This window comes from Perca fluviatilis, chromosome 17, assembly GCF_010015445.1.
Source record: "Perca fluviatilis chromosome 17, GENO_Pfluv_1.0, whole genome shotgun sequence".
In the NCBI taxonomy this organism is placed as follows: Eukaryota; Metazoa; Chordata; class Actinopteri; order Perciformes; family Percidae; genus Perca; species Perca fluviatilis.
This window is the reverse complement of record NC_053128.1, coordinates 22531089-22545139: the sequence shown is the minus strand read 5'-3', so window position 1 is coordinate 22545139 and position 14051 is coordinate 22531089. Positions and strand designations below refer to the sequence as shown.

At 34.8% G+C, this 14051-nt stretch overlaps 1 protein-coding gene and 1 long non-coding RNA gene across 2 annotated transcripts; one reads left to right on the top strand and one right to left on the bottom strand.

Moving 5' to 3' along the window:
• Window positions 1-4780: 4780 nt before the first annotated feature.
• On the bottom strand, window positions 4781-7190 carry LOC120545780. The gene is made up of 2 exons (XR_005636742.1): window positions 6724-7190; window positions 4781-5439 (listed from the first exon to the last, which is right to left on the bottom strand). It is a non-coding gene; the product is annotated as an uncharacterized LOC120545780 (long non-coding RNA).
• Window positions 7191-7592: 402 nt separating this feature from the next.
• On the top strand, window positions 7593-13960 carry cplx4a (complexin 4a). Its single transcript, XM_039779436.1, has 3 exons — window positions 7593-7951; window positions 10229-10316; window positions 12820-13960. Exons 1-3 carry the CDS (start codon window positions 7788-7790, stop codon window positions 13045-13047), a joined length of 480 nt encoding a protein of 159 aa, XP_039635370.1. The 5' UTR covers window positions 7593-7787; the 3' UTR covers window positions 13048-13960.
• The last annotated feature ends 91 nt before the right edge of the window (window positions 13961-14051 follow it).

The window sequence follows — 14051 nt, the reverse complement described above, 5'->3', positions numbered from 1 at the left end:
AAAAGTCATGGTCACGCTTGGACAGCAAAAGACGGACACAAACGCAGATGAAATCAGGCTGATGCAGTCAAACAATTTAATGAACAAAAGGCTACAAAACAGTCAGGAACATCTAGTACCTTACAAAAATTCCAAACATCAAGGAAGACGAATTGACAATGAGACTCAATACACAAATACATATAGACAAATACACAATGCTGATTAAATGAGGGCAGAGCAGGCAATTGAAAACAGACAAGGTAGGAAGTAAAATGAGACATGACACATGAGGAGTTAACCTTCAAAATTAAACAGGAACCAGACTTTACAAAAACCCAATATCATGACAATACTATGTCTTTAAAAAGTCATAAGAAGTCATAGTACACTAAGCCACAAAAATGTCATAATAGTATACTATAGGATGCAATTTACGTTATTCATTTAGCAGATGCTTTTATCCAAAGTGACTAACAATTACTGTGTTCAACCTTGAAGATACCAACCAAAAATAGCAAGAATCATGCGAGTACATGAAATTCACCAAATTAGAAACAAAAGAAAGAACTTTTTTTTTCATCGGCCAAGATGCAGTCTGAACAGGTGAGTCTTCAGTTTGCGACAGAAGGTGTGTAGGGTTTCTGCTGTCCTGATGTGGGAGCTCCTTCCACCATTGTGGAGCAAAAACAGCAAACACTCCGGATTTTGTCAAGCGGTAGCTGTGCCACCTTCATAAAAAAGGTGAAAGTATGGTATGTCTTAAAAATGTCATGAATACGTCATGGATTAGTATGTCATAAAAATGTCATAACAAATCAAAGTGTAGTGTGCCAAACAAAAAGTCTTAGTATAGTATGTCGTTAACAAGTCATAAAAAAAGTCATAGTATTGTCAGGAAAAAAATATAAAAATCCACAGTAGGCTATAGTATATCATAAAACAAAAAAGTCATAGTATAGTATGTCATAAAAAGTTCAAAAATGTCATGAAATAGTGTGTTATAAAAATATCAAAAAAGTCATAGCATATAGTGTATCATAAAAAATCTAAAAAATCATTGTATTGAAAGTGATTAAAAGTCATAGTACAGTCTGTCGAAAAAAATAGTATAGTATGTCAAAAAAGTGATAAATAAGTTATAGTATTTAATGTCAAAATATATAGTAGTAAGTCAAAAAAATTAATTCAAAATCATAGTATAGTATGCCATGAAAAATCATAGTATAGCAAGTCATAAAAAAACATAGTATAGAATGTCAAAAAATGTCATGAAAAATGATAGTATAGTATGTCAAAACAGTGATTAAAAAGTCTTAGCATAGTATGTCGAAAGAAGTAAAAAAAAAGTCCTAGTATTGTATGTCGAAAAAGTCATAGAATAGTATTTCAAAAAAAGTTATTAAAAAGTTATAGTATAGTCGAAAAAAGTCATAGTATCTGATGTCGAAAAAATATATTAGATAAAAAAAAAGAAGTCAGTAAAAGCGATAAAAAAGTCACAGCACACAGGGCGGGGTTTATCAGAGACTACCTCCAGAATGTGGGAGTGGAGAGGATGGAATGGCCTGCCAGCGGTCCTGACCTCAACCCCATTGAACACTTGTGGGATCAGCTTGGGCGTGCTCTTCGTGCCAGAGTGACCAACACAACCACGTTGGCTGACTTGCGACAAATGCTGGTTGAAGAATGGGATGCCATCCCACACCAGTGTGCGACCAGGCTGGTGACCAGCATGAGGAGGAGGTGCCAGGCTGTTGTGGCTGTGTATGGTTCCTCCACACGCTACTGAGGCTCCTGTTTGTGAAATGAATAAATTGTTAAATTGCCAATATGTCTTGTTTCTTCAAACTTCAATCATCCAAACCACCAAACACCAAACGAGTCAATGGCAGAATAAGCTGTTTGGCATTGGCAGAGAAGATTTGGCAAATTTTTCATGGGCGTAACCCACATACTCAGCCCTGCTGCTCATCCCACAAATGCATGTTCCTTACAAATGGGGAACCATTTGAAAGGGAACTAAACAGGCTTTCCAAAGATATAAGATATATTGCCAAAAAGCATCGTTACCACAGAGAAATAATCTACCAAACACAAATTTCCTTACTTTTTGTGCTAAGTTTAGTATGTCTATATCTATGTCTATGTCTAGTATGTCGAAAAAAGTAATGAAAAGTCATAGTATAGTATGTCCAAAATGTATACAGTAGAGTTTGTGTGAAAAAGTGATAAAAAGTTATAGTATTGTTTGTCGAAAAAAGTGATAAAAAGTCATAGTATTGTTTGTCGAAAAAAGTGATAAAAAGTCCTAGTATAGTATGTGTATAAAAAACGATTAAAAAGTCAGTGTATAGTATGTCGAAAAAAAGTCATAGTATCCGATATTGAAAAAAGTGATAAAAAAGTCACAGCATAGTTATATAGTTTGTCAAAAATGTATACAGTAGAGTATGTGTAAAAAAAAAAAGTAATAGTATAAAATGTCGAAAAATGTAATAAAAAATGTCATAATACGTTGAAAAATGTAAAAAAAAATGCATAGTATGTAGAAAAAAGTAATAAAAAGTCATAGTATAGTACGTAGTGGGGTTTTCTCCGGGTACTGCGGTTTTCCCCACCACTAAAAATATGTTCCCCTCCCTCTCTACCAAGCTAGTGTGTGGTGGTGAGCGTCTGGCGTCGTAAGGCTGCCGTGCATCACCCAGGTGGGTGCTACACATTGGTGGTGTTAGAGAGTCCCCCGCGCGCTTTGAGTGTCTATGATAAAGCGCTATATAAATGTAATTAATTAATTAATTAGTATGTCCAAAACGTATACAGTAAGGAAAAAAGTCATAGTGTAGTATGTCAATAAAAGATACAAAAAAGTCATAGTATTGTATGTCGATAAAAAGTGATAGTATTCGCAGTTTGAAAAAAATGATAAATAAGTCATAGTATAGTATGTCGAAAAAAGTGATAAAAAAGTGATAGTATAGTATGTCAGAAAAAAGTCATAGTATGTTATGTCGAATAAAGAGATAAAAAGTCATTGTACGGTATGTCAGAAAACGTGATAAAAAAGTTATAGTATAGTAAGTCGAAGAAAGTGACAAAAATGTCATAGCATAGAATTTCTAAAAAAAGTGTCAAAAAAGTCATAGTATAGTATGTCAAAAAAGGTCATTGTATTCTATGTCGAAAAAAGTGATAAAAAAGCCATAGTATAGTATGTCGAAAAAGTTAAAAAGTCATAGTATAGTAAGTCAAAAAAGTGATAAAAAAGTAATAGTATAGTGTATCGAAAAAAAGTCATAGTATATTATTTTTTAAAATGAATGAAAAAAAGTCATAGTATAGTATGTGTGAAAAAGTCATAGAATAGTATGAAAAAGTAAAAGTATAGTATGTTGAAAAAAGGGAAAAATAAGTCATGGTATGATATATCTAAAAAAAGTCATAGTATTCAATGTAAAAAAAAAAAAGTGCTAAAAAATGCTAGTATCATAGAACTATATAGTATGCTAAAAAAAAGTTTGTTAAAAGACATAGTATAGTATGTCGAAAATAAAGATAGTATTGTATGTTGAAAAAAGTCCTAGTATAGTATGTCAAAAAATTTTATACTATAGTAAGTAAACAAAAGTGATAAAAAGTCATAGTATATTATCTAAAAAAAGTCATGAAAAAAGTGATAGTATAGTGTGTTGAAAAAAGTTATAAAAAAGTTATAGCATAGTATGTTTGAAAAAGTCAAAGTATAGTATGTCGAAAAAAGTGAAAAATAAGTCATAGTATAGTATGTCGAAAAAAGTGATAAAAAAGTGATAGTATAGTATGTCGAAAAAAGTGATAAAAAAGTGATAGTATAGTATGTCAACAAAAGTAATAAAAAAGGCAAAGTGTAGTGTGTCGAAAAAAGGGATAAAAAGTCATAGTATAGTATGTTGAAAAACGTACTGTTTATGTCAAAAACGTTACAGTATAGTATGTCATTAAAATGTCAAAAAACTCTTATTATAGTATGCCACAAAAGTCTTAGTATAGTGTGTCAGAAATATCAAAAAGTCATAGTATAGTGTCAAAAATGTCAAAAAGTCTTGGTATATGTCATAAAAATGTCAAAACGTCATAGAATAGTATATCATGAAATGTCACAGTATAGTATGCAATACCATTGTCGTCGTGTATAGTATGTTATAAAAAAGTCTTATCATAGTATGCCCTAAAAATGTCAAAACTTTTATTTTATTTTCATAAAACATGTCAAAATGCCATACAATTGTATGTCGTTAAAAAATGCCAAAATGGTCATTGTAGAAATGTCATAAAAAGTAATTGTATAGTATGTTATTACAAATTTGAATAAGTCATAGTATAGTATGTCACAAAAAGTAATGGTAAATTATCACATAAAATTGTCATATAGTATGTCAAAATAAGTCATTGTACAGTATTTCATAAAAAAGTCAAAGAAGTCATTGTATAGTATGTCATAAAAAGTCAGAATAGTATGTCATTAAAAATATCATAATATAGTTTCTCATAAAATGTCTAAAATTCATATTATAGTATGTTTAAAAAAAATGTATCAAGTCATAGTATAGTATGTCATTAAAAAGTCAAAAGAATCATGGTAAGTCATAAAAATGTCATAAAAAGTAATAGTGAAGTATGTCATAAACATGTCTTAAAGTCATAGAAAAGTCATAAAAAAGTCTGAGTTTAGTATTTCATAAAAAATCATGCATGTTATTAAAATGTCATAAAAAGTCATAGTATAAAAAAAGACGGAGACAAACAGACAAAATCAGGCTGATGTGGTCAAACAATTTAATAATCAAAAGGCTACAAAACAGGCAGGAACATCTAGCTTACAAAATCTCCAAACATCAAGGAAGACGAACTTACAATGAGGCCGGGGATCAAATACACAATGCTAAATAAACACAGGTGGAATAAATGAGGGCAGAGCAGGCACATGAGGAGTTAACCTTAAAAATAAAACAGGGAACAGACTTTACAAAAACCCACAAGGCAGGAAGTAAAGCCAGACATGACACACAAGGAGTTAACCTTCAAAATAAAACAGGAAACTAAAACCCAGTATCATCACAATACTTAAGCCATAGTACATAAGTCATAGTACACTATGCCATTAACAATTTCCTAATAGTACATTATAGGATTCCATTTACATTATTCATGTAAATTATGCTTTTATTCAAAGTGACTGACAATAATTGCATTCAATCATGAAGATACCACCCAAAAATAGCAAGAATCATGCAAGTACATACAATCCCTCAAATAAGCAAAAACTGTTATATATCTTTTAATTGGCCAAGATGCAGTCTGAACAGGTGAGTGCGACGGAAGATGTGTAGGGTTTCTGCTGTCCTGATGTGGGAGCTCCTTCCACCATTGTGGAGCCAGCACAGCAAACCCTATATATTGTTGAGTGGTAGCTGGGCCCCCCTCATGAAAAAGTGATAGTATAGTATGTCATTAAAAAAAGTCATAAAAACATCATAGTATAGTATGTCGTAGAAACGTCAGTATATTTCAGAGACATTTCACTAACAACCACAAATGATAACATAACACCAACCTCAAGGTGGCGCTAGAGGAAATGTTAGGGGAACATCAAACTCATTAGCATTCACTAAGGCATAATGATTCTGTGCAAAGGCTACGTTCACACCATTGACTGTAAATATTAATGGACAATGCATCCGGTTCGGGGAAGTGCTGCAAATGCGGAAGTGCCTTAAACCTGCATTCTATCGGAATTCCAGCAGGGGGCGACACGTGTGGTTGCAAAAGGAGTTCGGTTTCTGTAGAAGTCTTTGAGAAAGTGACCTACTTCTCAGTTGATTTATTACCTCAGTAAACATTTTCATAATGAGTTTATGGTCTCAATCGCTAGTTTTAACTCTTCTGCAACACAGAATGATGTTCATGTTTTGAATTATGGTCTCGTTGATTTTAAAATCGTCAATAAAGCAGGGGGTGTTTTAGGCCGTGGCTATGATGTGATTGCCAGTGAAAGTGTGTAACGTAACGTGGCTCCTCCCTCACTCCCCCCTCTCGTCTAAAATCGTTACATCCGCAACCGGGATGGCTGCGCCGGTAATGGCAAACTCAACGACTCATAGCAGATCTCCACCAACCAATGGGTGACGTCACACATGCTCTGTCCACAGTCTATGGTTTCACACTGCAAGTCTTAATGCTTAATCTGAATTTTTCGCTCAGATCTGATTTTGTTTGGCTGTTCACATTACCTTTTAAAATGTGGCCTATGCACACTGTTGCACTAAAGTTAGGGAGGTTATGGAGGAAGTAAGCATTTTCGCTTTTATTTCAAAATGTTTGTGTAATAGCAGCCTTAACATTAATGAGCAGGTGCTGAGGAGGAGAAGAATGAAGAGAAAGAGAGCCAAATTGGCTATTTTGGCCTTTTGCGGGGTTATGGCTGCAAATTCACTACAGAGGTCTGTGTGGATCCAGAGACGAAGCCAGGAGTGGTGGGACTGCGTTGTGAATAGCTAAACAGAGACCATAATTGTGACAAATGTCGATGTAGATTGACAGACCTGGGTCCGATTCAGGACCACATATGGAAGTGGTCTAAATCTGATTTGAAAAAATCTGATCAGTCTGACCTGTTCACTTGACCCTCCAAAAAGAATCTGATTTGGGCCACTTTTGCCTGCAGTCTGAACATAGCTAAAATGTATAGAAAAACCATCCACTTACCTTTCACACTTTAGATCTCTTTGTCAATCATGTAGCCCAGTGTTAGGCAGGTACAGTAGGTGTAGAGTAGGTGTTTATTTAATAATGCTTATCACTGTCAAAGAGGATGACAGGTGGCAAACAAAATGATAGACCACTAAGCCCAAGGTAGAAGGTAGAAGATGCAGCAAGTAACCACAACATCCAGTTTAAAATCTCTGGAGGAATGTCATCCCTCATTTCCCGTTGCTGATTGACTGTACAATTAAATAAAGGATAAGTAACCTTTATAATAAAAACTCTTAAAAAAAAACAACTACATACATTTAAATGTTTCATGGCTAAAGATAGTGGTCGCATATCACTATCATTAGGTATATTTTGTGGTGCTCAAGAATATTGGGGTATTCTACAAGTCCTTCACCAAAGCTTGCAGATAGTGATGAAGTGATAGGGTGAAATGAAATGAGAGCTGTCTCCTCCCCGTCTCTCATCCTCCCACTGAACAATAGCACGGCATGAACGTTGGCCCCAGTGGGGGATAAACAAGACTGTAATCCCGCTCCTCTCTCTCTCTCTCTCTACTCTGCTTGGTCTCAGCAGCATAAGCTGCACACGGGCCAGTCAGTACTTTACTAATATGATTAAGCACTAGTGGATATGCATGGTCCCAAACTGAGGACAGTCATCTCCAAAACCATTTTAATGATGAACGCTACATCTAGTTCTCCCAAAGAATGCACAAAGTGTCAAAATGAATAAAGAGAAACGTCTACAAAGATCTGTATGACTTAAAAATAGAGAGAAAACAGGCCATCTGCCTCTTAGCATAGTAGAGCAGGGGGGATTAAATCCAGATTATGGCCGTTGTGTGTGTCTTCGTGTACGTGTGTGTTTGTGTCTGTTGCTTGTCGTCAGTGTGTCCTTGGCTGCATAGACCAGCAGCAGGTTAGCTAGAGAGCTACCACTGGATTTGACAGCTATAGGAAGCCGAACCGGAGGGCGCCATAAGAGGAGCAGCATCATTTTCACCTACAAAAGATTTTGTCACCCTTGCAGAGTGAACAGTCACACAACAACTTAAGATGGCTTTCTTGATCAAGAGCATGATTGGGAACCCCCTGTCAGGGATCGGTCTGGGTGGTGGAGGTGACAAAGAAGAGGAGGCCGCCCCCACAGATCCAGCCAAAGCAGCAGGGATGACACGCGAGGAGTATGAAGAGTACCAAAAACAGGTGGTGGAGGAGAAGTAAGTAGTAACATGGACAGTGCTCCATTTGAAATCGATGCCATTGGCCTCTGGGAAACAGTATGGCTGCACAATGTACAATCTGACCTTGACAAGCTGTTTTCTACTTCCCTCCACTGTTTCCTTTCCCCTCGTATGCACCACCATTTTTTTTTAACCTAACCCATATGTAAACACTCATATATTTATTGTATTCATGATCTTAAATGAGCAAGCTGTGTTTTTGAGAGATGCATCTGTTGCTACAGTGGATCTTTTCTACACAATAACGCACTGAGGCCCATGGTCATGCCTGGATCAATAATCTCCCATAATCTGTCATCTACAGTATTTCTGCATCAAGAACAGTTATGGGTAACATTTTGAGGGGCTTTTGAGTTTAGAAAATAACGGAGTAAGCAATTGTAAAATAGCTGTTTTATACGCAGCTTGAAAACATGGACTCAAGGGCAGAAAATATTTCAATATTTAAACGGAAACACTAAAATTCTATGATTAACGAGGTTCTGTACTGGTGCAGCAAAGGGAAGCAATCCAAATCCTGCAAAATTATACTTATTTATCTATTTATTTGGATCTCAATATGATGTAAATGTTGTAAAAACAAAAAGTCCACATCAAAGGACTTTTTTTTAAGGTTTTTTAAGCATTTTATTGTCATTCTTTTTTTATTTCCTGTTGAATATATTTTTATTTATTTATTTTGACAGACATTTAAAACTTTAAAGTAATATGAGCAGCAGTTTTTGTGCACCACCATGTACAGATGTACACTTAATAACAATGTGATTAATCCATCCTAAATTCAATTTGAGAAAATAATTTGACTAATATTTTCTTTTAAAATTTGGACTTTTGTGATACAGAGTAGATTTTGCAGCATCACGCAGATCCTGTATTACATAACAGGATTAATCCAGGCTCTCCACTCTTATGTTTGGGAAATTAATTTTTTTTAAAGTAGACATGACAACATTCTCCATAATTGTAGATGTCTAGTGATGGATTCAGATCTACAGCGACAAATTCTGATGCACACAAATGGAAATTTAAAAAACATGAACGTTCTTTCTTCAAAACTTTACAAATATCTTTCTAATCTGTCTGGCCAGAACGAGCATTTTAATGTAGAGTTTATTTTCCTCAGTCCACTGTGTTGCTGCTAACGACAGTTCAAGTTGTGGCGTCTTGGCTTGATTTCAAATCTTCTTGACTCAGTCTGGCCTAATAATCCCATGTTTAATTGGCTGAGGGAGAGTACGTGAGTCTTGCCTTGAAAATACTGAATACACAGGTAATCAACAACAGGCAAAAAAATTGGCTTTGATAACTCTATTCAAAGATATAAAAAAACTATTATTATTATTATTATCATCTATCAGGCTTAATATATTGCTAACACCTATGTCACAACACACTTCATTCACAGCATAGTTTTGTTGTATTCTATGCATCTAAAGGAAGTAAACAATGAGTAAATGAGTACATTTATTACATTACTAAATCAAATACATTAAGGTGCATTTTACATTTCAGATTTAAGTAATAGGATATATTTTCTGCAAAAAACCTAAACAAAATTTACAAAAGTAAAAGTGTCAATTGTTTTTCATCAGATAGTATAACAAGACACTTAATAGACTGCAACATCCAATGCACCTGCAAATGTCATAATAAAACTAGCATGTAAGTTTAAAATAGATCAAAAATAGATTTTAAGATGTTTTGTGAGATTAATAATAGTACATCTTGAATTAAATGGAAGACAGACAGACAGACAGACAGACAGACAGACAGACAGACAGACAGACAGACAGACAGACAGACAGACAGATAGATAGATAGATAGATAGATAGATAGATAGATAGATAGATAGATAGATAGATAGATAGATAGATAGATAGATAGATAGATAGATAGAAATCAGCAGACATGATGTCCTGCTTTAATAATCCGGGTTACTGGAGGATGTTGTATTGAGCTAATCTGTCTCTCTGTTGTGTATCTGATTGGGCCAACGTATACATATGTACACAACCAAAACAGATTCTGAGCCATCAGAAGAAAATCAAAATGCTATAAGATCTCTAATGCTGCTCTTGAGCCATTGCTACACTGCTGACAACACAAGGCCATACAATTCCACCTTGGTGGTATTTTCTTGATGCTTTTCCCCTTTGCATTTTCCAGAAATAGATTAAAATGAATAACATTCTTACTTTGAACCAACCTGGGATGTTCTAGATATATATCATTTTTTAATTTTTTAATTTCAGGATGGAAAGAGATGCAGATTTCTTACACAAGAAGGCAGAGAGGGCAACACTCAGGGTGTGCCTCAGAGAAAAATACAGGCTGCCAAAGGTAAGTGTTTTTATCCCTACAGCTCTAGTGTAACTCATATTTTCATAACAGATATTGTCATTTATACTATACATTAGTAAACTCTTCTCAATAGGAACACAAAGCACTATTAAATATCTAATAAATTGCAACACACTATACTGTAGTTTAAAGGAAAACATTTTTGTGAAGCATTTGTCAGCAATTATAACTTCTCCCATGAAGACATATTTTATATTATTACAACTGTATTTTACTTTATTGTCATAATCTGTTTATACAGCAGCCTCCACTAATGGATGCCAACAGGAGTTATAATTGTTGACAAATACATTAATAAACACTTATATCTGCTTACAACTACATTACAGTGAGTTATAAACCATTTATTAAATGTTTATATACTGCTTATGAATGCTAAATAGGGGTGTTAAATTAAAGTGTTACCAATTGCTTCAAATCGACACCTATGAGGTAGTATCTGTATCTATTTAAAAACAAAAAACAATCAGATTATATACTTCCTTTCTCAGTCTTTTAATTAGGGCTGGCAATTATAACCAACTGTGGTTATTGAATGGCTTTACCGTCCAGTGGTTGGTAGAAAAAGCAGGATTTGATGACTGAGCTAGGTGTCCTGCAAATAGTTGCTTCATAAATGAGGTTTTCTTTAACAGCAGCACTTGGCAGCTGCAGCTTTGACGACAGGAGGTGGAAAACATGCCAGTAGATTAGTGAGGAAGACGTTCAACCAGAGAGACGTTAGCCTATGTGTCCCATATTGCACCTTGAGTCTTACAAAGCCAAATGCAGCTGAGCTGGTGTCCCAGGCTCATTAGGGAGCACGGGGCAGTGTGAACTAGCTTTAAGAAAGAACAACATCTACTTTAGTAGATGTAAACTGACCAACTGCACGATTTTAAAGGACTGTTAAAGAAGAAGAAAAATAAACTGTAATGGAAGGCGCAAATAAGGTATGTGGGGATTTTATTTAAGCCTTTTAAGGAGAAATAGCAGTAGAGTGTCTTCTAATCCTATAAATTAATCTAGAGGTCAAAACGTGCTTTTAATGAACGGTGTTTTTATGACAAAAGAGCAAAAATCTATTTCTAATACAGCTTTTCTAAAACCATGATTTTTATTCATCTGAATGCAGTGATGACCTCGGCTGCTGGAGGCATCTCTTATAGTGTAACAGACAATCTATTGTTTAGTTTTATGGTTTAAACAATGGGTGCATTTCTTTTCACTGTTTGTCTTATTTATTTAAATCATACATATATGAGCAGGACAATGGCAGGAGGCTATATATATAAATCGAATTATTTCCCCCAATAATGTTTACATCGCATGCCAGCTTGAAAAAGAACCAAGTGTCTTTATTAGAACTGAAATATGCATTTTAAAAAATAAGTATATATATATATAAATAAATTATATATATATATATATATATATATATAATTTTTTTAAAGTACTAGTGTATAAACAGGAAGTTGGTGCTGTTAGTCTAATGGAATTAGAGTCTCGTGCCGCGCTATAGAAGATATCTTTAGACTATCGTTGGGATTCAGAGAGGAAAGGCTAAAGCAGGACTGAGCTAATCCCACAGATTGAAGTTTAAAGTAGTCCCACTACATTGCCTATTGCATGACTATTCCAGATATTATGTGATTACACTGAGTTTGTTGGAAAAGGCTTTGAATTTAGCATTTCAATGATGAAAAATGCACATGAAGTAAACTCAAAGGAGACTTGAGTCTGCTTCATAACAATGTAGGAAACTCAGACAGTAGTAGAATATCCTCGACGGCAGAATGTGGATTAAGACAGATCCTAGAGTTCATCTATTTTTGTTTCCTAGTTTGCCTGATTGCTTGCTTATAATTAGAATGCACACGCAGACCAATGGAATCTTAAAGTTTGTATGTGTTACATTAGAATTAGTAAATTTAGTAAATAAGTTAAATTAAACGACAATGTAATTATTAAAAAAGGAGTCAGCAGATTAGGTTAACATATAGTTCATCTTATACTGTATGTCCTCTGATAAACTGTGGTCGATACATGCAATGTTTGTCAGATCTGAGTGTTAAAGGTCGAAGATAAACTGTATGCTTTAAAATTCAGGTTGGCAGACAACATGTCAATCCATTAAAAAGCCATTAAGTCAGCCTTTAGGTCGTTTATCCTGCAAATAATATAAAGTCTTTGTTATTATCAGGATAAACAAAAGAAAAAACGAAGCAAAGAAAATGTAATTACATACTACCTTTTACAAGCCTCTAAATAAAATGTTGTGACCTTTTTCATTTCAAGATTTTAAAATTAACAAATATATTTGGATAACACAGAGAGGAAAACTTTGGGGCTACAATTGCATATCAAATAAGGACCACTGTGCTACTTTATAGGTGACAAAACAGACTTCTGTGTCATCAGTATCAATAATCACACTGAATGTAAAATCAGTCATATGTCTGTATTTCTGACCGTGTCTTCTCCCTGATGTTGTCCTCTGCAGAGCGAGCAGGATGAGAACATGATTGAGATAGCCGGGGACGACGTGGACGTGCCCGAGGAGCTGCTCAAGATGGTGGATGAGGACGCCACGGAGGAGGAGGGCAAGGACTCCATCATGGGCCAGTTTCAAAACTTGCAGAACATGGACATGGACCAGCTGAAGGAGAAGGCCTCGGCCACCGTCACCGAGCTGAAGAGCAAAGCAGAGGAGAAGTGCTCCGTCATGTGAACAGCCAGAGGGGGGTCGTCTGTATTTGAATGATGGAAAAGAAAAAGAGAAAGAGAAGAACACAAGAAAATGAATATCTGGGAATCTGCAGACTGAGCTGTGTTAATAAGTCTGGGATTCAGTTACAACCGCCTACAAAGTATTCAATTTTGTTATAAGTACTAAAAAGGCAAATCATCTCTGCAATAAAAAAAAGGTGTGTTATCATTACTGCTACAATTCTGCATCTAGGTTTCCCTGTTAGCTTGTAAGTGAATGGGTAATAATTTACAACTTATCGCAATAACCGCAAAATACTTTAAACTACAACCACTGTGCCCCATCTCTCCCCTATAACCTTTTTAGATTTAGATATAAATTATGTAGAAAAGTGCTTTTTCCAGCCAGGTATTCCTTTTCACATCATTCACAGGCCACAATGCATTTCAAAATGATGATGATTTGTGATATAATGTTCACCTTTTTCTCTGTTTGTTGTAAAATGAGAGTTAAGCTAATTCCATGACTCGCTTATAAAAACAAAATCATTTAAGTTAAAAATTCAAACCTGTGTGAATGTTTCTGCTTTCCTTTTGGTTTGTTGGTTATTCTAGATTTTTTTGTATGTGGTGTTTGAATTAATTATGACATTTAGATTTTTTTTTCTTTCGGTGTTATTACAAAACAGACCATTTTCAAACGTCTTGACATGTTGATTTATTTTGAATTTCTCCACATACACATTTGAATTGTAATAAAAGCTGTCCAGCCTGAAACATTTGCTGACATTTGCAGATTTGCACAGATCATAACTTTAAAATACTGAATGATTAATTCCATACAAATGAAAACAATGTAGCCTGCATAAATACAGATGAAACACATGGAGGTACTTGTAAATGTATTGTTCAAATAAAGATGTATATTGAATACAGTACATGAAATATGTCTGCTTGTTTGTGAAGCTAGGTGCTGGAAAACTTCTTTCACATCAACAGTCATATGAAGCTTTTCCACGAATACAA

Excerpts from the sequence above, each read along its gene's own strand:
- cplx4a (XM_039779436.1), top strand. The coding sequence starts at position 7,788 with ATGGCTTTCTTGATCAAGAGCATGATTGGGAACCCCCTGTCAGGGATC. Across the intron at positions 7,952-10,228 it reads AAACAGGTGGTGGAGGAGAA|GATGGAAAGAGATGCAGATT; the intron begins GTAAGTAGTAAC and ends TTTTAATTTCAG. Across the intron at positions 10,317-12,819 it reads AAAAATACAGGCTGCCAAAG|AGCGAGCAGGATGAGAACAT; the intron begins GTAAGTGTTTTT and ends TGTCCTCTGCAG.